The sequence below is a fragment of the Vipera berus genome (assembly GCF_964194415.1).
Source record: "Vipera berus genome assembly, chromosome: 6".
NCBI classification, from domain to species: Eukaryota; Metazoa; Chordata; class Lepidosauria; order Squamata; family Viperidae; genus Vipera; species Vipera berus.
The window spans coordinates 78000479-78026849 of record NC_138208.1 but is presented as its reverse complement, the minus strand read 5'-3'; the positions used below and the strand labels follow the sequence as shown (position 1 = coordinate 78026849).

The 26371-nt window shown below is 39.8% G+C and overlaps 1 protein-coding gene across 1 annotated transcript in view; it reads left to right on the top strand.

Annotated features, from left to right (window-relative positions):
• Window positions 1-26371, top strand: part of ADA2 (adenosine deaminase 2) — a 49001-nt gene that overhangs the window by 7413 nt on the left and 15217 nt on the right. Inside the window, exons 2-5 of the mRNA XM_081330528.1 lie at window positions 16528-16581; window positions 21799-21966; window positions 22236-22561; window positions 25043-25265. Coding sequence (XP_081186654.1) covers window positions 22252-22561; window positions 25043-25265 — 533 coding nt within the window. The 5' untranslated portion in view covers window positions 16528-16581; window positions 21799-21966; window positions 22236-22251. The remainder of the gene's footprint in view (window positions 1-16527; window positions 16582-21798; window positions 21967-22235; window positions 22562-25042; window positions 25266-26371) is intronic.

The following is a 26371-nucleotide window of genomic DNA, read 5'->3' as shown; positions in this document are numbered from 1 at the left end:
TGATTGGGATTTATGAAAAACTCTTTATTGCCAAAATTGAAGAATGCATTTGCCTTTCTAATATTCCCATAAAGCACTCATCTGCCATTCTATTGAAATGAATAAAACAGTGGCATAGGATTGAAGCTTTAAGTAGTTTGACTGGGTTTGTCCTTTTTTGCTTCTGGTTTCTATTTCTGCTTCTATTTAGATAGCAAGATAATGGGGGCATATAGGTTTAATACATACATACATACGTTTTTCTGTAGAGATTGTATCCCTCAACCTAAAATCCCCAGCTTTACTTTTAGGAATCATGGGAACAGTAGGCCATCTCATCTATAGTATCAGACTGGAGAAGGTAGATGAAATTCCAATATCTGATAATTATAAAGCAATGATCTTGATCTCACATAGATCATCCTTCCTTGGAGTTGGTGACAACAGATGCTTTGAATCTGAAGGGAGAAACTTTATATAAAAATCCATGCTCTTTGGAATTAGCTTTCCAATACATGAAGGTATGGTTTCCATTATAGTTGCCAGATGGAATAAGGCATGAGGATGTAACTTGAAGTGTCTAAACAATTACCCTTCTAATTTTTAAAAAATAATAGCTACTAAATTATGGCCCATGTACTTCTTTCTGCTTTGTAGACTGCCCCTTTGAAGATGATACTGGCTTGTTACATGAAAAAGCAATAATATGTCATTAACCCTTCTCTGGAAAAAAACCAATTTAGCCTAGAGGGAGAGAATGGGGTGAAATGGGATGGAACTTACAAAACATCTTTTTTGTAAAAAATAAAATAATAAAATAAAATAATAAAAACAACATTTTTATTCATTCTTTTTTTTGTATTTACAGTTGCAGGATTACAGTTAATTATATACTGCTTGCACCTGCATAGTTTTCTTCCATATTTTCCCTTGGTACTTCCATCCATGTATCAGTTCAACCAATCACGTGCATCTTTCTTTCATTCAAAAAGTGAAAGTTATGATAGAAAGAGGGAAAGGGTACTCAGCCCACATACCTACATTTCTTTTCAGATCCTCAAATTGAATTTTCTGTGTGTCATTCTATCCATTTTTCCATATTTCCTCTGGCTCTTTCTGTTTTGGATTTCTCTCCTTCTTGTGATTCTCATTGCCTACTATCCATTTATTTCTAAAGACAATCTCTTCAGGTTGTTGATATTGTATGTTAGAATAACGGGTTACAAGCTGGCTTAGGAAAAGCTTGTTGGGAATGCTAAAACAATGGAAAGTAGTAAAAACAATAAAGAGTATTTGGGGCAGAGTGGATATTCTTTATATACCGTATTCTTCTAAGGTTCACTAACTATATACATCTGTAGATTTTTAAAAAGAGCCAGTTTGGTGCGGTGGTTAGAAGCACTTTATTGTAAAAGTCCCTCCAGCTGAGAGACTTTGAGCCAGTCACTTTCTCTTACTCCTACAAAGAAGACTGTGGCAAAGCCCTTCTGAAAACATTGCCAAGTAAACTGTAGGGACTTTGTGTAGGCAACTGCCAGGAGGCAAGATTGACTTGAAAGCGTACGCACAAGAAAAATGGTATTCGAAATCTCTAGCTATAATAATGTGTTGGCATAAAATTATTTTCCATTCTTCCATGATCATGGTATGAAAAGCAATACAGAATACTATCAATTTAAAAGGCAATTGTATACTTTACTATATTCAGAAAGAACATCTGTACAGTAGAAATAGTTAAAATTAAAGCATTGGATGAAATTTACACTCTCTGTGGAATAAATGTCTACATAAATGAGGAGCAGAGTATTCCACAATTTAGTGCAGCTTGTTATCTCCATAGCCAGTTCTGAAACAGAACAAACTTCATTGTCAGATATAAAATGCACTGGATGCCTTCTCCCTTTCTTCTTGTATGGTAGCCAAAAAGGAACCAATTGAGGAAACAATTTAAAAAGAGTTTGAGGCCTCGGAGAAAGAAAAAACCCAAGCTGTTTTGAGGCAAGAACAAAGTTCCAACATCAGTACAACTGGAACAATAGAGTATCTTCCATTTCTATGTGTTGTATTCTAAATGTGAGATATAAATTGAAAAGCAACGTCATCTGTGGCAGACATTTGATGCTGTCTGAGGATGTAGAAAAACTATGGCCTTTATGGCGTGCATTAAGCATTCTCTTGCACCTTCTTCTGAACCTGAAACATCTGGACTGAATTTCACCTAGACACCACAGCTGTAACTTTATCATTGGTAGGGAGGGATCTTCATTTTGCTTCCCACACAGGTGGTCTTTCTTTTCATGAATACTAATCAGATGCATAAATCTCTTGCCATTCTGGTCGAGCCTTTAAATTCTTCATTCTTTTAATCATGAGTCTCAAAGCTCTTTGTCAGGGCTACATAAAATGTCATGCCAGAGAATTTAAATATCATGGCTGGAACAAATGCTACAAAAATCGTACACGTACCTAAAGGTATGATCACTTCTGATTTGATTCCTAAAAGATGCTGGGACAGTGTGGAAGCATAAGCTAGAACCTGTCTGAAGTTCTTTAAAGCAGCCACCTCTTTTCCTAAGAACATGTGGCAGTAGCAGCTTCACAATCTTAGGAAAAGTAGCAGACAGGTTCTATCTTTGTGTCTCCATATGTTCTGAATTGTTTTGAAACCAAATGTGAAATAGCAACTACGTGCATACACGCGTAAGTCCACATTACATGTCTAAGCAGCTATGATAGCCTCTTAGGACCAAGAAAGTACGAAGTCCAATTAGACTTGGGTTTGGCTAGTCTAAAGAAAAGAAGAAATAGGGGGGACATGATAGCAGTGTTCCAGTATGTGAGGGGCTGCCACAAGGCAGAGGGGGCCAGTTTGTTCACCAAAGCACCAGAGGGAAGGACGAGAAACAATGGTTCGAAACTGGTCACAAAGAGAAGCAACCTGGAATTAAGGAGAAACTTCCTGACAGTGAGGGCAATCAACCAGTGGAACAGCTTGCCTCCAGAAATCATGGGTGCTCCATCACTGGAGACTTTTAAGAAGAGACTAGACATTCACCTGTCTGAGACAGTATAGGTTTTCCTGCTTGAGCAGGGGGCTGGACTAGAAGACCTCCAAGATCCCTTCCAGCTCTATTCTATTCTAGATATGACAGTATCTAAAAATGGAGCTTTCCCTCCCTATTGAAAAACCAAGCTCCATGTTTACTCTTATTTATTAATCCAATTATTTGTTGTCTAGGCTAACCATAATATTCTCAGAAGTCTTCTCTTAGGTCCAAAGTCACTACATTGCCAACTTGGATCCAATCTGTTTCACCATGTTCTACCTATACTATGGATACTATTGTATACAGGTTTTGCATTAAGACAGTGAGATATTCTAGGATTCCCATTTTTCTAACCACACTTCACATTGTGGTGGGATCAGCACAATCAAATGACTTTTTATAATCAATAAAGCACATCCTGACTTCTTTTTTATATTCTTGGGCTTTCTCAGTTATCTAGTGTGGATCAGCAATAATGTCTTGGTTCCTTCCCCATTTCTAAAGCCAATTCAAACATCTGGCATGTCTTTTTGCATGCAGGGTTCTCATCTGTGTCGGATGAATCTAAGTATTATTATACCAGCATTTGAAATTAATAATGTATGATAGTTTCTATAGTGTGTTAAGTCTCTTTTTGGTATTGCAATGTAGATTTACCTCCTTTAATCTGTTGGCCACTCTATTCCTTCTACAACTTATGGGCTTCCTCACCCAGGCATTCATTCACATACAATACTACACAACCAGAAGAAGCAGCCACAACAATGCCACTCAAAAATATAACAAAATCATTCTCATTACTCTTAATTACCAAGCTCAGATAAACATGGCTGAACTTGCCTGCTGCATAAAAAATAAAAAGGATTCAAATGAGCATCTCTCATGCTGAGTCTATGAAAATGATAAACCCATTCATGGCTATTTAAGCTCCAGTCCCAAAGGTCTACCTGGCTTGTCAAATGAGTAAAATAGGTGGAAAATATGTGTGGAATGATTACAATTCGCACTCTTAAAAAAAGCATTTTCTGCTGTTTAATTGAATTAATTAGGGTTACCATATATAGACTAAAGAAATCCAGACAGACATTTGATGGCAGCAAAGAGACACAGAAAGGTGATCTACTTTCTCCTATCTTAATAGTCATCTGAATTTCTTCAATCCATATGTAGTTCAGGTAGTCCTCAATTTACTACCACAATTGGTGAGATGCACCAAATTTGATAATCTTTTTGCCACAGTTGTTAAGCGAATCATACAGTCATTAAATAAATCCAGTGTTCTCCATTGATTTTGCTTGTCAGAAGCCAATTGGGAAAGTTGCAAATGGCAATCACATAACTCCCAAGATGCTACAATCATTGTAAATGCATGCTGGTTGCCAACTGCCCAAATTATGATCAAGTAATTGTGGGAATGCTGCATCAGTCATAAGGTGAGGACCTAGTTATCAGTGACTTGTTTTTCAGCACTACCGTAATTTCAAATGGTTGTAAGTACCAGCAGTCTGTTCAAACACCTAAGGCTTGCACATCCTAATCCACTCAGGAACCATAGGAGAAATGGGATGTGGCGATCACAAGGACTCTCTTGGAGACGAATTGTGACTGGTAGTATAGTTCCTCTTGTTGTTGTGTACCCTCTCTATCAGGTTGTCTTAGTCAAGATTCAATTTCTTTTAATAGGTGCTTTGTAGCCCAGTGTTTCCATCCCCAGTTGGGTAAACTTAACTGTTCTTAATTTTTGTAATTGTTGTATTGTTATTTTAAAAACCTTGTGAACCGCCCTGAGTCCTACGGGAGAAGGGCGGTATATAAGTCCAATAAAGATAAAGATAAACTTCAACTCCCCGAATTCCCCAACCAACCTACTAGCTGGGGAAATCTGGACGTTGATATCCGCCATTGTAAAGTTGCTAGGATGACAAATGCTGTTGTGGCCTATCACAAGCAGATTTATTTTACTTTTAGAAAAGATCTGAAGGCCTGTCCTGGCCTCCTTCAGCTGTGGTCTGTAAAGGAGTTGCTTTCATGACATTTATACCACTGGCTGCGTGTAAAGGTGGTCAATGCCCAGGCTGTACCATCATGCCACGATCTGGAAGAAAATCAATGTCATCGGGCTTTCTAGCATTTCGGTGGCTTCACCTTATGGCCGTAAGAGACAAGATGCTGAATGCTGGACTTGCCAGGCTTGCAATAAGTTGCTGGCATAGCTGCTCGTGCTGTTATTCCCAAATGGCCTTCTGCATTCTGTCTACATGGGTACAATAATTGCTGACCATAACTAGCTTCTGTAACAGGCTCCTGCTTAGCATATCTTTTATTCTGAAGTCTGGCCCACAGAAAAGTTGAGGATTTAAGCCTCCCTTTTCTCCGCCTGCTTGTCCATTCCTTATTAATTAACTCTTCTGTCTGCAGGATTTCCCAGCATGCTGGCCTAGCCTCTCCTTTAAGCCAGAGAGACAAACCCAGCTGCTCCCCAAGGTGGTCTCTGTTACAATCTGTGCTGTTTTCTAGCAGTTATTTAGTGCCTCTCTCTGTTACACACACACACACACACACACACACAGCCTTTTTCTCCTTTGTCTCTTTTTCTAAGGGGGAAGCCACAGAGTCCCTCCCTTCCCCCTGTATGAAGATCTACCGATGATCCCTGTTTGTCCATCTTGGGATTCACAATGGGGGCAGGGAGAAGAGAGGAGCTAATCCACTCAGAAAATCATTTGGGTGGCAACTTCACACGTGACAGGCTATTTTCTTCTGTTCCACTTAGACATCCAACCGGCTGAGCAAAGCTCTGCGGATCAAGGGCCGCTCCTGTGTAACCACCACTGGATCTTTCATCAGCTGGGCTTAGGGAATAGCCACTAACTGGAGGGAGGAAAAGCTTTGAGAGGGGATTGGCTCCTGCTATTCCCTCTTTCACGTCTGATTAACGCCTGCCTCCTCGCACTAGGGAACGCCTTCTCGAAGATTCTCCTGTTGAGATGGATTGAGAATATTTGCAGGGCAAACCAGATGGAAAACACAACCAGATGAACTCATTCTACTTTATTATCAACTATACTTTCAGAATCTTGCAGGTGTGAGGGTACAAATCTCGCTTACACTTTGAGAAGTCCTCTCTGAACCTCTTTTCTCTGCCCACCATCTAGATGTTGGTTATGCCGTCTTATCTGACTATTCCTTAGGTAGTATTTCTTCATTCCACCTCTCCAGTTTTGGTCACCACGATATAAAAAAAAAGAAACTGAGCCTTTAGAAAAGGTGCAGAGAAGAGCTGCAAAGATGATTAGGGGGCTGGAGGCTAAAACATATGAAGAATGGTTGCAGGAATGTGCGGTTCTAGTCTAGTGAAAAGAAGAACTAGGGGTGATAGGATAGCAGTGTTTCAATATTTGAGGGGCTGCCAAAGAAGAGGAGGTCACCTTGTTTTCCAAACCACCTGAAGGCAGGACAAGAAGCAAGGATGGAAACTTATCAAGGAGAGATTCAATGTAGAACTAAGAAATTTCCTGATAATGAGAACAATTAACCAGTAGCACAGCTTTCCGCCAGTTGTTGGGCATGCTCCATCACTGGAGATTTTTAAGACGAGATTGGACAGCCTTTTGTCTGACATGGTATAGGACAGTGATGGCGAACCTTTTAGAGACCAAGTGCCCAAACTGCAACCCAAAACCCACTTATTTATCACCGGGTGCCAGGCAGGTGTGGCCCACTGGGTAGGCATGGCTGTGGTGGTTATGGCAAATTGGGTGGGTGTGGCCAGGGTGGGCGTGGTCACCTCAATCTTGCTTGTGGGGAGGGACACCTGTGGGGGGTGGGCAGGGTTGGGGTAGATCCAGGGGGTCTCTGGCAGGTGGAGCGGTAGGCAGGAGGCTTGTCCTGTGGGGTGAGGCGAGGCAGGGTGGGAGTGCCATTGCCATGGGTCAAGGCAAGGGCCGGGGTGGCTGCTGCCTGACACCATCAGCCCCCGCACACAGAGGCCAGTGAGCGCATGGGGGGCGATGGTGTCCGTCAGCAGGCACAGCCTGCTGGCCCCTCGACCGGCACACTCTGGGGCTCCGCAGCCCACCACCAGCAATTTAAAGAAGCCGCCTCTTAGCTGGATGGATGGCCGACAGCTGAGGAGGTGATGCAGTGGGTCGTGCCCGGGAAAAGGAGAGCACGCGAGGCCAGGAGGGACGGGATGGAGGGAAACCAGCCGTGCCGGGATGCATCCGGCCACGTGGGACCTCGGTGAGTTAGCAGCCGCTGGTTGAAGAGGGACGGTTGCCATCTCTGGGGCATGGCCCACGTGCCCACAGAGAGGGCTCTGAGTGCTGCCTCTGGCACCCATGCCATAGTTTTGCCACCACTGGTATAGGATCTCCTGCTTGAGCATACTATAGAAGACCTCCAAGGTTCCTTCCAGCTCTGTTATTCTGTTATTCAAGAGCCTTCTCACATACCATTACATGTCCCACCTACTATTCAGCTGCAAGCTGTACTGTCTCTGATCTGACTATTTCATTGACCAGTTTCTTTGGCCTGTCACTTAAGCTCCTTCCCATATGCCATTACAGGATGACTAGTGGCAAGTCTTGCCATGGGTCTGTAAAATACATTGAGGTGGGCCATTGCACCTGGTTGTCTCTTGGCTGAGCAGGAATGTTGACATCAATTTTCTCTGATCTAAAGAACAACCCTCCGTCCTCCTGTTGTGGCCTTTGAATCCAACCCACAGGAAAATCTGCCCCCAGATTTAGAAATGGTATCTTTTTGATAAGCATAGTTCCTAGACGAGGGGCTTTGTGAATGAATTCTAGATGGCAATTCTGGGCATAAAAGCAGCCCATATTAATGTGAATCTAGAATTTTTCCCCCCTCAGCTTAAATTCTACATCGATGAATTTTAGGGCTCTCCTCTTATACCTTTACCTACCTCCGCCTCTGCCCATCACCATAATCCCTGCAGGCCAATTTGCCTGAATGGTAGGGCACATGATTTGAAGGATGGGAGAAAATGACAGGTCGGAAAGGATTTTTTTCTTACAAATTCCCCCAGGTCAGCAAAGAAATGCCCATTCAACCTCTTTTGAGGTGACTTCTCAGTGTGGACTCGCATGCAAAATATTCTGAAAGAATTATCTGGTATCATCTTGTATCTGTTATAAACAAAGAGAAGACTAAAAAATGCTGGATTTCTCTCTCTTCATAGGTAAAGGATCAAAGAGAGTAAAGACTAATGCTGAGCCCACTTATTTGAGAGTCAGCTTCACAGAAGTCCGAGATAACAGCTATTGTTTTATCGATGATGGGCGAAATAAGAATAAATAAAATAAATCAGCAGGAAAGAATTTTGACCAAGCCCAACAGGAAAAACAGCATGGCTGCATGATCTTTAATGCAACAAATTTTTGATGTTAAACCCTGGATGATCACTAAATGGCAGCACACATACAAAAAAGGCTTCCTAAGACTTTGCCACCGTCTGGTGATTGTTCCCAGTTTGCAGTCCAGTTTTAATAAATCTTACTTAGTAACAACACAGGTGGCTTTGTTTCTTCTTAGAAGTGGATCAGTCATTTCATCCTGTGAAACTAAGTTGTCTTTATTTGGGTTTGGCCTCCATGAATAACAACTAGCAATTAGAAGATATGATGAAAACTTCTTAATTTCACAACACATGGACAGGTTCAACCATAATTTTAATTGGGAAACTGAGCATCTTAGATTAAGCCAAGACCAAAATACCCCCCCAAAGAATTCCTGGAAGCCTGCCACTCAGACAAATTGGCCAACAGGCACATAGAGATAAATGATATCTACATACTACTCAAAAGAAATACTCAACAAGTCAAAAAGGAAACAGACTAAAACATCTTCCCACCAACAATTGACACCCATATGAGCAGAGATTAATACTAAAATTAATAGTAGACCAGCAATCAAGAAGTAAACAATGTTCCAGTCAAGGAACTACCAACTAGCAGCAAACAACAACCTAACCAAGGAATCACCAAGACCTTTCCCATCAACCTGACAAGGCAAGCCACTAATATATAAAATAAGAACAAACCCTATTCCCTTTTAGCACTGATGATGTTACCTACTTTGGAAATGAAACATCTGCAAGAAAACCACCAGGCTCAGAGAACACCCAAGAATCCATAGTTACTTCAGTTTACTTTGGTTTGGAAGTGACTTTGAAAATTTAATTCCTATTAAAGCAACTGAAAGCAATTGAATGTTTCACTGCTTTCAGCCCATGGGAACAAGCCGTCTTGTCACATTTGGAGAGGCTGGCGCATCACATTAATTGCTCCCTTTGGAGACCAGAAGCCTATATCCATGCAAGGTCATCATTTGGCTGACTGACAGGGAAGTGTCAGGTTTATATGGGCTAATCCTTTTTAGCCTTCTGCAGCATGTGTCATTTCAAAGATGTTACCAAGTGCAAAAGGCATTTGCTTCCATGAAACTCCTATGCAGAATTACTCGAAAGATCTGCCAGACTCATAAAAATGCACTCTAAAAACAGGCCACGGGAACGGAGGGCAGGCCTGTGCTGTGCTTTTCCACAGATTTAGCTTTATTTTGTCAATCTTTCTTGGGAATTGTAAGGCACAACTGTATACAGATAGTCCTTGACTTACAACCACAATTGAGCCTGAAGTTTCTGTTGAGGAATTTGTTTTGCTCCATTTTACAACCTTGCTTGCCACAGTTGTTAAGTGAATCACTGCAGTTGTTAAGCGAATCTGGCTTCCCCATTGACTTTGCTTGTCAAAAGGTCATAAAAGGGGATCACATGATCCTGGGACACTGCAACCATCATAACTATGAATCAGTCACCAAACATCTGAATTTTTATCATGTGACCCTGGGCATACTGCAACTGTCGTAAGTGTGAAAAATGGTCATAATTCACTTCAGTGCCAGTGTAACTTTGAACAGTCACTAAATGAATTGTTGTAAATCGAGGACTACCTGTATTTTCAGTTCCACCCCAAATTATAATTCCTGTCATCCCATCCATATCGAAACTAGTAAATGTTTGTACTTTAAAATGCTATTATATCCAGAGAACATAGATTTTTAGGTTGAGCTTACTCTCATTCTATTCTATTAGCTTCTTTCAGAAATTTTTATGAACAGAAGTCTAATTATTTGCTATAGGATTCCTGAACACATTGGGATTAAGGAGACTTAATCTGCTGATCACACTGTTAGAGTGGCAGTTTGTCCAGCTATTATACATTCAGAAATCTTTCTAGTTGCCTTGTCTTCTCTGCCACTAAATGCTCATTTGATGACACAATAGTGCAATTCCTGAGGACACAGAATATTATTATTTCTCATCCTTTAAAAACAGCAAATGGGAACCTGTTCATATTAAATTAAATGTATTTTACCCAAATAAATCAGGATAGGATGAGTATTGATGCTATTCAACTTTGGTGTTGGAGAAGACCCCTGAGAATTCTGTGGACTGACAAAACAAACAAATGGATTATTGAATAAATCCACTCCAGGCACTGGAGAAAGTTCTAATGCTGGGAAAGGTGGACAGAAAAGAGAAGAAGGAGACGACCATCAGCAAGGTGGATCAGCTGAGTTACAGTGACAATGACTGCATCACTGGAAGATCTGAAAGACCAGGCTAGGAAGTGTTGCTCATGGAGAAAATCTTTATATGGTTGCTAACAGTCAAATACCAATTGATGGGATATAATCAATGAAATAAATAGGATGGAAAGGAATTTCTACTGATCACATGTGCACAAATCTGGAAGCATAAATATGGAGGCGAGGAGCATGTCATTTATTTAAAACATTTATATAGCTACACATCACAAACTAGGTAACTCCTAATAAAAAATAAGATAAAAATATTAAAAGTATTAAAACTAAACACATAAAACAAAGCAAGCTTTATGATATCATTTGTGTGATTATGTCATGACTGTGTGATGCAATTGTGCTTTTGCCTCTAGGGTCTCCGTTTGGGGAACACTATTAAACGGAAAGACTATTTGGTGCTTTAGTTCTTTTATAGTTGCCTTGAATAAAGTAACTTTACTTAAAACCACTTCCTCTTTATAGATGCTTGTGAAGTATCCATAAATGCTTGTGAAGAATCCAAATGATTTATTTCAAAAAATGTCATAGATTTAGTTTGTTTTTAAAACAGAAGAAATTATTTGAAAACATAAAATTTTAGTAATTATTTTTCCCTATAATTTAATTTGGAAACCTTTCTATGGACAGCCAATTTTTGTCTGGTTGATGTATTTTTATGGCTACCACATTATCCAGCACAATGTATTTTTTGTAACTTTTAAGACTTAATTCAAAAGCTACTGAGCCTAGTTCACACACGGACTTGTTTGTTACAAATATTATATCTGTCCCCAATATACTCTGATGTTCATGTCCATAACAACCTTGTGATGTAGACTGGGAGTTCCAGTGACCAGGGAGAGGATTGTAAACCACCTTCCCTCCAATAACAGGGAGGCATTTATCTAACATCCTTGGCTTTGAAGCTAGAACGATGCATGTTGCATCATTTTATCTTTGCTACATTTAACTCTTTAATTGTGGTTTCAAGGCTTATCAATCACATTTAGTGAGATACTGTAATTTACATACATTCCATATATAGGATTTTAATTAATGTCATGATGGCCCCTTCAGATAAAAATTACACAGCAGGTCTGGAATTCCAATTCAATAGCTAGTCAGAATTTTAAAAAGTTTCTCCTGTTTAATCCATCTTTGGTTCTGAACTTTTGAACGGAGGTCAAAGTCATGAAATCCCACCAGGTTTAAAGTGATTTATTGCCTGAGTTTGCAAACCAGGCTGGGCTAATACAGAGTTGGCTAGTTTGAAGCTTGAGTAAGTTATGTTCGTGTAGCCCCTGTGATTAGTTCAGTGTCTTGAGTGAACACTTAATGCCGAATTTTAGTAAATTACACTCGGTTAATAACAGGCGAACTCTGCCAATAGTGTCAAGGAAATTAGAAAGACCCGGCATTGCCACCTTGAACAGAAACAAATTGCTTACTGCTGGGGCAGATTCTCACCGCAGTTATTGTAGTTAGAAATAAAGAAACTGCGGCAAGAGGGAAAAAAGACGGGGCGGGTGCACATTTGGAGAAATGCAGTTGATCCATAGAGGAGGCGGGGTTGCAAGTGGGAGCAGGTGGAAGTTGTTTACACTTACAGTATCTGCTCTGCTGTTGAGGGTGGCCCAACAGACTGGGAAAAAAAGCAGCTTGGCTACAGGAGGAAGGAGATCCGGAGGCTTTCTCGGTCAGTGTAATACTTCTCAGGTTTGTAACCATAGCACAGCCAGGCAACCAGAGAACGCAGCCTTCACTTGGGGAATAATCCTCAAAAAACCCAGGGTGTGTTTGTGCGTGTGACCCTTTCCCTTTGAAAGGACTGCGGTAGGGCTTACCAAGTATCTGAGGTGTCTTTTGCAAGACCCAGCACATAAATATATACTGGGGGTGCTGTATTTGGGCAACAAGCTTTACCACTTAACATTCACACAAGTTACTTGTAATCCTGATTAGATTGTGTTGTGTTTTTTGGGGGGGGCAGGGGGAAGGGGAGGGTTAAGATGTTATGAGGAGCCAGCTGTACAGCCTGTTTATAATTTGGGGGATTGTGAGAGACTAAGATCAACACGCAGTGGCGGAACAGTTAATTTATAATGTTGCATGACGAACACAGTGTGCCCATACTGTACATGTGATCAAAGAAAATGCCCAGGTGTGGCCCAGCAGAAGCTTTGATGGTTGTTTGCAGGAGGAACATTAGTCCCTGCTTGTGCAAACGGGCAGATCGCACCATTTTATGCATAGCCATGATCTTCAAGATTGAGAGTCTCTAGAGCAGGGGTCTTCAAACTTGGTCCTTTTATGACGTAGACTTCAACTCCCAGAATTCCTCAGCCAGCGTGCATGCTGGCTGATGAATTCTGGGGGTTGAAGTCCACAAGTCATGAAAGGACCAAGTTTGAAGACCCCTGCTCGAGACCAGATTTTGTTATCTGTCCACTTAAGTACCTTGGTCAGATCAGTTGGGCATGCTTAAAACTTCACATCCTGGTTTAGACTGGCCAAAGTTCTGTGGTTTGGCAGAATGGTGCCACCTCTATCTTTCCAAGCTAGTCAGTTGTTCCCTTGCACTAGCTGATGTTGCAATGAGTACAGATGAATCCTTTTTCAGCAATTACTCATTCAGCGACCATTTAAAATTACAACAGCGCTGAACTGCACAGCTTCCTTGTTGTGGCCATCGCAGTGTTTCTGCAGTCACATGATTGTGATTCAAGAGTTTGGCCACTGGCTCGCAATTATGAGAGTCACAACATCCCATGGCTTCTGACAAGCAGTTAGTGGAAGACCCAGCAGAAGGCTGCAAGTGGCGATTAAGTGACCAGGGAAGGGGTGACCAAATGGGATTTGCCTAACAACTGCAACTGGAACTGTTGCAACTGCTGTCACAAGTCAGTGCAGTCATGTGGTGTTGCACTTTACAACCATCTACTATAATGGTTAACCTATAAAGCCCTAAATGGCGAGGGTCCGGGATATTTAAGGGAACACCTGCTGCCAGCATCAAGCTCCCTTCGTCCTGTGCGCTCCCACAGGGAGGGCCTTCTCAGGGTGCCGCCGGTTAAAGATTGCCGGCGGGTAACACCCAGGGGGAGGGCCTTCTCAGTGGGTGCGCCTGCCCTGTGGAACCAGCTGCCTGCGGAGCTTAGGACTGCCCCTGACCTCCGTTCATTCCACCGGGACCTGAAGACCTGGCTCTTCGAGCTCTCTGGCCCAGGCTGAGAATTTTTTTAATTTTAATTTTAACTGGGTTTTTATTTTTCTCAGGGTTTTATTTAATCTTTTTTAATTTGTTTTAACGTTTGTATTGACTTTCTTTTAAATGCCCTGTAAACCGCCCTGAGTCCTTCGGGAAAGGGCGGTATATAAATCTAAATAAATAAAATAAATAAATAAATAAATAATTGATGTGTTTTGACACTAGAATAGTACAGAAAGCAACTAACTAAAACATGGAATTTCCTCAGTTGGCTTAAGTTTAAGATCAAATTTTAAGATCAAGTGTTAGTGTTATCCTCGACTTTCCTGCATAATTTCAATGGAAGAGATTTATTCTTCTCCATATTCCTCATTAAGTGGGATAAGCCGAAGAATGTATTGAAAAATCCAGTGGAGCTGGGCCACTAATAAATTCAAATAAAATAAAGATTCCCTAAGACAGTCTTTTAGCAATTGCAGCCCTACAGACGAATTAGAATTCCACCTCCTGGAGTAACCGGCCAAAGGACACACAGTAAATTCTCATTCATGGTAGGTAATATGTTCCATAAAGTTGCTGTAAATAATATAATTAATAATAATAATAATAATAATAATAATAATAATAATAATAATAATAATAATAATAATAATAATAATAATTAATAATAATAATAATAATAATAATAATTTAATTTCTATACCGCCCTTCTCCTGAAGGACTCAGGGCGGTGTACAGGGCAATACAATAAAAAATGCAATGTACAAAATTTAAGAAAGAATTAAATAGTGTAGCCCAAATTACAATAAAAATTAATAAAATTAATATTAAAATACCCCACTCCCATCAGACCAGGCCGGCTTGTTCAAATAAGTAAGTTTTTAGGTCACGGCGGAAGGAGCAAAGGTCAGGAGCCATCCGGAGCTCAACCGGTAAACGGTTCCAAAGGTCTGGCGCGCCCACAGAGAAGGCCCTCCCCCTGGGGGCCGCCAGTCGACACTCTTTGACCGACGGCACCCTGAGGAGGCCCTCTCTGTGGGAGCGCACTGGACGAAGGGAAGTTGATGCCGGCAGCAGGTGCTCCCGTAGGTAGTCCTAAATGCTAAATTAGCAAATACTGAACCCTTGCCCCTAGAGAGAATTTGGGGTTAGGTTCCTGTGTGGTCATAGCATTTTTGTCAATCTTTGTTTTCTGTGTGGAGTCTAGTCAATGGTCTTTTTATGCAATGAAATTGCTATAATAAAAGTAGTTTCCTGCCACCAACTAAATTCAAGTAGTTGAATAACAAATGATTTTTGCAGTATGTACAAATAATAGTTTGTTTAGAATGTCCCTAACTTCCAGAATTTAAATACCACTCAACTCAAAAAAAAAAGGAAATTCTCTGCAGGAGACATTTTCTGGCATGTGTGTGCTATAAACTCACATAGCAAAGTTACTAAGGAAAACAATGACTTATGTTCCTGGAACACTTATGGTGGATACTACCTGTTTCCAAGCTACATATGATGCAACTAGGTCTCCATTTGCAGCTGACCTCTTATCCGATTAATTGAGATAGGCAATGAGCCCAGAAGTTGTAGACCAGGGGTCTTCAAACTTGGTCCTTTCATGACTTGTGGACTTCAACTCCCAGAATTCCTCAGCCAGCGTGCCTGGCTGAGGAATTCTGGGAGTTGAAGTCCACAGGTCATAAAAGGGCCAAGTTTGAAGACCCCTGTTGTAGACCCTGAATAAATGGGGTTGTAATTGAGGGACTTTCAGCTTGAATCTTTAAACATTTTCACGTCTAAGGTTCACATGCAAACCCCATGCAGTGATTCTTAAGAAGACTGGTGTACAGTTTTTGTTGAGATGATGATGATGATGATGACAACAGCAATATAATAATAACAAAAACAAAATAATATTATAATAATAATAATAATAATAATAATAATAATAATAATAATAATAATAATAATAATATAATAATAATAATAATAATAATAATAATAATAATAATAATAATAATAATAATAATAATAATAATAATAATAATAATAATAATAAAGATGGAAGGGATCTTGGAGGTCATCTAGTCCAACCCCCTGCTCAGGCAGGAAACCCTATACCATTTCAGACAAATGGCTGTCCAGTCTCTTCTTAAAAACTTCCAGTGTTAGAGCATTCACGCTTCTGGAGGCAGGTTGTTCCCCTGGTTAATTGTTCTAACTGTCAGGAAGTTTCTCCTTAGTTCTAGGTTGCTTCTTTCCTGCCTTCAGGCGCTTTGGAGAATAGCTTGGCTCCCTCTTCTTTGTGGCAGCCCCTGAGATATTGGAAGACTGCTATCATGTCCCCCCTCGTCCTTCTCTTCATTAAACTAGACATACCCAATTCCAGCAACCGTTCCTTATATGTTTTAGCCTCCAGTCCCCTAATCATCTTTGTTGCTCTTCTCTGCACTCTTTGTAGAGTCTCAACATCTTTTTTACATGGTGGTGATCAAAACTGGATGCAGTATTCCAAGTATGGCCTTACCAAGGCATTGTAAAGTGGTATTAACACTTCACGTGATGATCACTTAACCAATGTCTCACTTAACAACAGAAATTTTGGGCTCAATTGTGGTTGTATATGCTCAGTTTATAGGTTAAGCGAGGTATGTTGGCACTTAATTTGTATCCATATTCTTTCAACTCCAGATGCTCATAAATTACTCCTGTGAAGAGAAAAAGATTTATCCTGTTTCTCCTCCCGTGAGTATCCGTTTCCTTTTATGTCATACTGGTGGCAAGTGGTGGGCAGGTAGGATAAGCCACAGAATGCAAAGGACAGCAGAGAATGGGGATTCCAAAGTGATTGTTGGCTTTGAGTGAAATGCAAAGTGGTTGGGTGGGGGGGGGGCTGGAGGGGGAGGAAAGTTGTTCATTCTGCCTCCTCCAAGCCTGGCTGCTTTAGAGTAAACTCCTCATCTGAAAGAGGTCTTTGTGCCCAGCCCCCTGGCCCTCTTGTGTTGCACACCAGCAGGTAGCAATTGTTAAGATCAACAGAGCAGGGTCAGAGTGGAAGGAGGCAAAAATGACTTCTGTTTTCATACAGAACAAGAATCTTCAGAGATCTTGTCTATGGCAACTGTGCAGAAACTATGGCTGGCTTTCCCAGGTTCAAAAGGGACCTCTGCTCATTGTTGGCTCCTTTTGGAGAAGTTAAGATGCCTGTATCAGCAGAGAAGGAGGAATGCAGAATAGTAATAAAAAAAGGAAATAAGCTTATTTAGTTCTGTTTGCTATCCTTCCTGCCATGACTTTGATCTGATTGAGTTTCATGACACCTCTCTGGTCTATTTGGATTCTTAGGTTAAGACTTCTAGTTCCCTCTGTTTGGTACTTATAATCTCTGCATAGATGAACACGTAATTATGACCTCATACAAGTTTAGGATCATGATTAAATGCTGGGCAAGCCCAGCCTCTATATCTAAACTGCTGTAGCAATTGCTTTCATACCTCTCTCAGAAAATAAAACCCAGGATTCCTACAACTAATAATAATTAGTAGTTGTTTTATGCTTTAATTATATCTTATCTGGTGCTATGAGAGATTTTTCTGGTAGTTCATGCCCAATTGTTGCATTGCTTTCATTTTTTAAGTTTAAGTTTCACAGTATAGCCCTCCAACTCATGCTTCCTAAGAGGCTAGAGATATTGTCATCTATCTTAAATACGTTGTTTGTTGTTTGAAGATGATTTCCAACATTTATGATTCTGTACCGCAATACTGTCTTAAGATTCTGTTTAAAATACTTTATTTTCTCTAGGCCTTCTTTAAGAATGTGCTACCCATCTGCCAAGGCTAGGCAGGCAGATCAGGAAATGCTGGTGATTACAGACTTATTCAACTAGTGATATTGGAGCAGTGGTACAGATCAGCTAAAAATCATCCTTCTTTGGGAAAGTTTATGTGCTGAGAAAATATGTATTTGAGGACTTGTTCTAAAAAGCAAAACACAAGCCCTCTAAGCAAGGTGCTTTGCTATACAGCTGTCTTAATTAAATAAACATGCAAATCTTTTGTGGCATAGTTCATTGATAAGATGGTATTATGAACCAAAGATGTTTGAATAAATGTTCCATAAGCATTTGAACTAAAGAAACCATTGGAAAAATTTGCGTAAAAATAGTGGCTGTTTTAGACTGATAAATGTTTGAAGTGAATTATTTGGTTTTGGATGATATTAAGTTAGGATAAAGCCCATTGTGGTAAACCTAATCCAACCCACTCAAGTTCTTCCTAGCAATCGCTACTTTTTTTTCTTCTAGCTTTCTAAGCCATGATGTGGTTTTACCCTTAGGATAAATGGACAGTTGCTGCAACAGTGTTATAAGGCATCCAGATTTCTTCTCTCAAGGAAATACAGGTAGTCCTCAATTTATGACCACAACTGAGCCCCACATTTTTGTTGCTAAGCAAGACAGTTGTTAAGTGAACTTTCCCCCATTTTATGACCTTTCTTGCCATAATTGTTGAATGAATTACCATAGTTGTTAAGTTAGTAACAGGGTTTGTTAAGTGAATCTGGCTTCCCCATTGACTTTGCTTATCCGGTTCACAAAAGATGTTCCCATGACCTCGAGACACTGCAGCCGTCATAAATATGAGTTAGTTGCCAAGCGTCTGAATTTGGATCGCATAACCATGAAGATGCCGCAATGGTCATAAGTGTGAAAAACGATCATAAGTGGCCTTTTTCAGTGCCATGGTAACTTTGAATGGTCACTAAATGAACTGTTAAAAGTTGAGGACTACCTGTATTTCTTTTCTGGAATTGCATTTCAGAACATAGAATCATAGGGCTGGAAGGGATCTCGGATCTTAGAAATCTTCTATTACAACCCCCTGACGTTATATACCATCCTGGTCAAATGGTTGTCCAGCCTGTTCTTGAAACCTTATAGTGATTGAGCACCCACAGTTCCAGGAGGCAGGCTGTTCCGCTGATTAATTGTTCTCACTGTTTAAAAAAAAACGTCTCCTTCTAGGTTGGCTTCCACCCATTACTTTTCGTCCTGCCCTCTTGTGCTTTGGAGAATAAGTCAGCCCTACTCTTCTCTGTGACAGCCCGCCAAGTACTGGAAGACAGTTATAGTGTCCACCCTAATCCTTCTCTTCAATAGGCTGGCTAGACATATACCTAGCTGCCTCAACCGTTCATTATACAATTTAGCCTCCAGACCCTTTATCATCTTTGTTGCTCTGCTCTGCACACTTTCCAGGGTCTCAGCATCTTTTTTTTGTATCATGGTGACGAAGAATGTATGCAGTATTCCAAGTGTATACCACTCGCTAGTGTGGTATAAAATGGCATTATCACTTCTTGTTATCTTGATGTTATCCGTCTGTGGGTGCAGGCTACGAATGCATTGGCTTTTTTGACAGCTGCGGCACATTGCTGGCTCATAACTTAAGATACCCAGCTCTCTCTCACAGTTAATGCTGTTGAGTCAGATGCTACTGATTCTGAACATTTGGTTACCTTACTTTCCTCACCATTGAACTGCATCTTATTAGATGGGGCCTAATGCTCAAGTCTTATCAAGATCCTTTTGAAGCTTGAGTCTTCTTCCAAACTGTTTGCAGTTCCCCCCACCTTCCTGTCATCTGTAAATTTGTTTTGTTCCCCTTAAAACTATCTTTTTTCTTCTGCTAGCTTTCTTGTGTCTGAGATGATTGGACAATAATTGTGTAGGTATCACAGCTTCCTGTTGCCCGATACCTATCATAGCTCTGCTAATGTAAGAAATGTAATTGTCTTCTTCCCCCCTCAATTTACTATTTCCCCCATTGAGGGCTTATATCAGCCTTTCCTACTTTCTTTTTGCCCCCCCCCCCATTTCTTCCACAAACAAGTCAACGCATATACCGCCATACATAAATACATACTTGTAAGTTTGAGTGCTGCTCACCCATTTCCCCTTTCACTGTATCCACCCTCCTTCTCTCTCTTCCCACTTCTCTACTTTCTTTCTCCCTTTCTCCTTTCTTTCCTACTTCCCCCTTCTTCCTCTCCTCTCCTCTTTCCTTCACCACTCCCCTTCCGTTTCTCCCCACTTCTCCTCTTTTCCTCTAACCTTCCTACTTCCTTCCCCCTCCTCTACTCTCTTCCCTCTCTCCTCTCCTTTCTTCCCTCCCATTCCTCTTCCGATACAATTCAGGGGTAATGTCCGAGCAGCTCCTCTCCTTAGATTTTCAATATCTATATTAGATATAATAACATTAACTTTCTATTACATCAATATTTCTATAAATCTGGCCTACTCAGTATATACTTCTGTAAATTTTTATACTACCTCTGGTTATGCAATACTGTGTCGCCTGGGTCTCCTTCCTTATCTCCTCCTTTTTCTTCCATCTAAATTAGTATTAGCCATCTTTTAGGCATATTCTCTTTTTCACCCACTCATAAAATTTTCCCCAGATTTCATAATACTCTGACTCTGTCTTATCTTTAATTATCATTGTTAATCTGCTCATTTCCGCACATTCCATTATTTTCCTGATCACCTCTTCTTCTGGAGGAGCTTTCAGTGCCTTCCAGTTTTGTGCAAACACAATCCTAGCTGCTGTGGTTACATGAATAATCAAATATGTGTTCTCTTTACTATATTTCTTTGGTAAAATACCCAACAGGAATATTTCTGGTCTTAGTTCTATACGTTGTTTTATCATCTTTTCTATCCATGTTCTAATTATATTCCAATAGGTTTTAGCTTCTACACACGTCCACCACATATGATAGAAAGAGCCTGGTATTTGACGACATTTCCAACATTTCATAGATCTGTCCTTGAACATTTTAGCTAATCTTTCTGGGGACATATGCCATCTGTAGAATGTCTTGTACATATTTTCTTTATACGCTGTCGCCATTGTCAATTTATAATTTCTTTCCCATAATTGCTGCCATCTATCTAATTCAATTATATATCCAAAGTTTCTTGTCCATTTTATCATTGGCTCCTTAACTTGCTCCTCTTCTAATTCCCTATACAGTAAGTAGCTATACATTTTTTAATCCATTTTTCTTCAGTTCCTGTAAGTATTTCATCTAATTCTGTTCTTCCCAAATTAAAACCATCTATTTTAGCATCTTTTTCATATCTAGATTGTATTTGCGTTCTCATGTACCAGTCCATCTTTATTCCTTGTTCCTCTAATTATTGTTTGGTTTTCAGCTCCCCCGTGTCTGTTAGTAGGTCTTTATATCTTATAATGTTTCCCCTGTTAAACAAGTTGGGGTGTATTAACGCTTCCATAGTTGAGAGCCAATCTGGAATCTTCAAGTAATGCTTTCTCTTTATTTTCTCCCAAACCATCAATAAAGAATTCCGAATATGATGTCTCTGGAAATAGTTTGTATTCTGTTTTTCCCATACCATATGAAAGCATGCCATCCCAACTGTAAGTCATGTCCCTCTAATGTCAGTAATCTAGAATTCCTCAGTAAGATCCATTCTCTCATCCATGATAATGCTGCAGCCTGATAATATAGTTCCCAATTAGGTAAACCAAATCCACCTCTGAGTCTTGCATCCTGTAACATTTTTAAATTAATCCTTGCTTTCCTTTCCTACTTTCTTAAATATAATAAGTCAGTAACATGCATCTGAATAAGCAGTCTATTCAACACAGTCCATTCACAACCTTATTTTTACTTCTGTGTCCTTTAAAAAACAGAACCATTAGATGTCCATTGCATCAAGAGTCCTTATGCTGGATTGGGTCCAAGGTGCCTAAATCACTGGTAACATAGCTGAGAGGCAGAGAGGTGGTGATCTGCAAAAGTCTTTGTGACCCATGCATGTATACTTCTAAATAAGACATAGTGAATAATACTAATTTTTGCTTAAGTGAGCATGAAAATCATAGTTTTTCTGTAATTCATTATCATTTTCATAACTTCCTTCTTTATTTAAAGAGTGACGAGGAATTTTGTGGTCCAACTGAAACTATAAAGGCATTGCAACTGGTGTTGGAGGATTAGTTTCAACACACAACCAGACTATCGTCCTATATGTTCCTGAGAAGCTGTGACTTTTGGCTTGTGAAAGAGCTTTTATCAAACACAAGGAAGGAAAAATCATCAGTAAGTAAATTGTGGGGGTGCCTCCAAGTGAGCTTTGAAGGACCTTTTGTTAGAAAGGGGCAAGCTGTGAATGTGGGCTGGAAAATCTCTTGGAGAAATTCTTGAACCCTTAAATGAATATTTAAATCTCTACAATTTAAGTCCTTCAGTTTCAAGCAGAGAACATGTTTTTGGAAACAGGTCTCTTGGACTTTTCCAGTTGTTTCCTATATTTAAGATAATTCAGATTCTTTTGAAAAATTGTTTGCATTTGTGTCCATGTTTTCTAGGTGTGCCCTTGTAGCAATGAAAGTGGTTGTTCAGAGTTTTGGAGGTTGGGTGATCCTCATTTTCAGTTTGGTTTCCCTATGTGTAAGCGTCCCATTGACCAAACGGGAGATGCTACTTCAGAAGGAAAATGCCTGGCGTACAGGTGGCAATCTTATCCTAGGTCAACAGGAAGAATATTTCAACCACAAGCTTATGCACCTCAAAAAAACAGAAGTAATGAAAGCTATGCAAACTGGGATATTCCCACCTGCTATGCATTTCTTCAAGGCTAAAAGTTTCATTGAACAAAGTGCTGTGTTCAACATCTTAAAAGAAATGCCCAAAGGTAAATAATTGCTGATTTCCTCAGCACCTCCATGAGTTTCATGCTAAATAAGTAATTTGGTTGGACTAAAATAAACTCTACAAAGTAAAGGAATAATGACTAATCTGCTTCTTTCCAACTATAGAGCTTTTGTTTTTTTAAAAAAAGTCTATCAAAATTAGTTGTAGAGGTGTTTTTTTTACAACTTTAGGTAAAATTATTTTCCCAGGCTGTTTGAGTGTTCCAGTTAAGGTATAAACCACAGATGCAAATTCTGAATTTGAGAATAGTGATAAGTATATTTGACAGTTATAGATTTCCTTTTTCCCCTGTGTTTGTTTAACTGCCCACCATTTACAGCAATAAAGACAATATATTTATTCAGTACATGGCATACATGGACTAGCAATAAAGACAATATTACAAGATCTTTTCATGGGCTTGTAGTTGACCCCTTTTACTGAGTTGCTTCTTTTGCTTTCAGCCTTTATCGATTCATAGGAATTAAAATTACTTGTTAATGGTTGACTGTAGCTGATCTGTATCTTTGAAAGGCTTATGAAGCATTAAGCCTTCTCTACTTTACTTCTCTACTCCTCTAGTCCTTGACTTACAACCATTTGTTTAGTTCAAAATTACAGTGGCATTGGAAAAAGTGACATATGACTGTTTTTCACACTTAGGACTGTTGCAGCATCCCCACAGTCACATGATCAAAATTTGGGCACTTGGCAATGAAAATTTTGGGCTTAATTGTAGTTGTAAGTCAAGGACTACCTTATAGTCGCTTCCAAGGCTGGTCTTTGGTTCACCTCCTCCACGCACACAATTGACTGCCCTGGCTCTTTTCTCTCTTCCATCGATACCTACACTCTGTTCCTTCAGCATTGCTCTTGTATCTCCCTGTAATACAGGTATGGGTCTTTGCTGTCTAAAAAACCCAGGGAACAGTCCATAAGGATGGAACACAGTGAATAAGGAAGTTCAATTCAAGTCAACAGCTTTGAGTCTGTCTTTTCACTCCATGGCTTGGCCTTTCCATACAGCAGGATTTTATAAAATTGGTTATCAGATAACATATACCTAAGGTCCACAAACATTTCGAAGAAATATTAATTCCAAATGATAACCCAATTAAAGAAAGATACAGGGTCATTTTAGCATCTAAACTGGAACAATCGCTGTTAAACCAGGCAATTTTCCCATTAGTAGCTTAAGAACTACACTATACAGTATACTATATATCAGGGGTGGGCAACAACGGCAACTATATGACTGTGGACTTTAACTCCCAGAACTCCTGAGCCAGCGGTACTAGGAATTTTGGAAGTTGAAGTCCACCAGTTGCAAAGTTGGCATAGTTGCCTACCCCGTGCTATATATTCTCTGGGTGTTTCACAGAACAAGTTATAATCCACACCTTTATTCATGGCAAGGTGGCTTGGGAATTCTGCGAGTCAAAGTCCATATGTCTTAAAGTTGTTAAGGTTGAGAAACACTGGAGTCCAGGAATGCTATTTTGAAATGATGTCTGTTTAATGGAATGGGCGTACAATCATACCTTTACCCAGATATTCTGTTTGGACAAACTACCATGGGAACAATAGCCTCAGCAATACCTTTCTGCCCTGCTTTTCCTCATGCATGATAGTACTGATAATGGCAGATTTTGCATAGTAAATGACCACCGACCTCCATTTTTGTCATTTATTTTTGTTTAAAATGGCTATTTTTGTTAGTCGTAGAATCACTAAATGTAAGATTCTGAGATAACTTGGAGATCATATAATCCAACTTCCAGTCCAGTATAGTAATCTACTACTACAGTCCAGTGTAGTAATCAATTGATGGCTATCCAGCCCTTTTAACAATTCCCAAAGCATTCAATTGTATTGAAAAAATTTACCCTGAAAAAATATCTGGGCTTGGGTGACCACACCTTGTGATAATTCATGGTGTTTAAAAAAAGTGGATTTCTTCCATTCTTGTCTCAAATTTGAGGCATGATTGCCTTCGTATACATTTTATTTAAGCCTTGAATGAAATCTCTCTTCAAGAAACTTGTAGTGAGATCCCAACACAATAAAGAAGCTAAGCAGGAAAATAAAGTCTTAGACTTAGATACAATACTGTGAAAGCTGTTCTTGCACCATCATTTGCTCCCTGCCTACAGTTAAACATGCAAATATAGCTAATTTTAAATAAAGAAAACCTTTGTTTGCTAAAGAAGATACCTTCTGGACAATGGTGCAATCCAAGCATTGGAGCCTTTGCACAGTGTTATTGGCTAGGGTTTGTGTTTGTCATTTCAATCTTTAAGCACCATTCCTCTTCCTAGCTTTCTACTGTTTGAGACAATTCAGCTAGTCACTTATAGGCTTCCTCACCCACACTGGTCAGATCACTATATTGCACTGGGGTATAGATAGTTTCTTTGTCTTGGCAAAGCAATTCAATCCAATCTTCTTTTCCTTTGTCCACTTGCTTCTTCCTTGCTGACAGGTGGCCTTTTACATGTTCACGACTATGCTATCCTGAGTGCTGACTGGCTGGTATACAATGCAAGTTACCTGCCTAACTGTTACATTTGCTTCTGCCCAAAATGGACTGTTCAATTCAAGTTTTCAAAGCCTTCTCCTCCTAAAAAAGTGCCTCTTTGCTCCAAGTGGACTTTGCTAAAGACCTACCGCAAGACACTGAAGGATGTGGGTGGATTTGATAAGAGGTGAGTGAAAATATTTCTGATTGATTACAAGCAAATTTACACTATTATGTTGCTTCTTCCTTCCCCAAGTTGCCTCTTCCAGATGTGCTGAGACTGCAACTCCTTGAATGTATAGCTACCAGTAGTATGCATCAATTTGAAATACAGCAGATTGAGGAAGGCTGGTTTGGAGCACTATCTGCATAATTTTAAAGATGGATTACTATTTTTGCGTGTTTATTCCATCAGAGCCTTTTCTTTTAATCTAGAAGCCATCATAGTGCTTCAGTGGAGCAAACATGTCAACATTGTTTTAACCATAATACTTAACTTTTGTACAATCTGTTCCCTAATTACTCAGGGTGCCTTACCTTATCCTTACTGTGACGCTACAATAAAAAATGTGGAGTTGGGTTGCTGATAAGACCATATGTTAATCATCCATCTAAAACGTTTTAGTGAATTAATGAGTAAAGACCGAGAATTCAATCAGTACTTCTTTGCAGATATGTACCTTGCACCTCAAGCATATATTTTGCATGAAGAAGATTAGAGGTTCGAATCTTGGTATCTCCAATATACCTATCTAAAACTCTGGGTAGCCATTGCCATTCAGGATCAATATTGCTGGATTAGATGAACTACTGTTCTGACTCATTATAGCAGCTTACATGTATCAGCTCTTTAACTCTTTCTTTTTTCAATATAAAGAGTATTGTTCATAAGAGAGCTTCATTCAGGGCATGGAAGTAGATCTGTTTCAAAATTCAGCCAGCATCCAGGTAATAACAATAGAGGCATCAAGGACAAGGCTGCTGGGACAGATACCTTGTTTCAGTGCAGATAGTAGAAAACCTAATAATGAAGAAACAACCAAGCCTTCCATAATGTCTTATGTTTCTTTATTATGGGAAAATCGATTTTTTTTTTTTGCTGTCTCTTTCTCAACCTTGGATGTGGACGGCATCTGCACCATGTTTTGAAGATTGTCCTACCATCCCAGCTTCAGCCCTCACTCCAAGACCTACATGGTTATTGAATACTCTGTACTCTGCACTACATAGAATCAATTAATACATATATATCCATCATGCAGTTCACTTTTTTGGATAAGCAACTTAATCCAA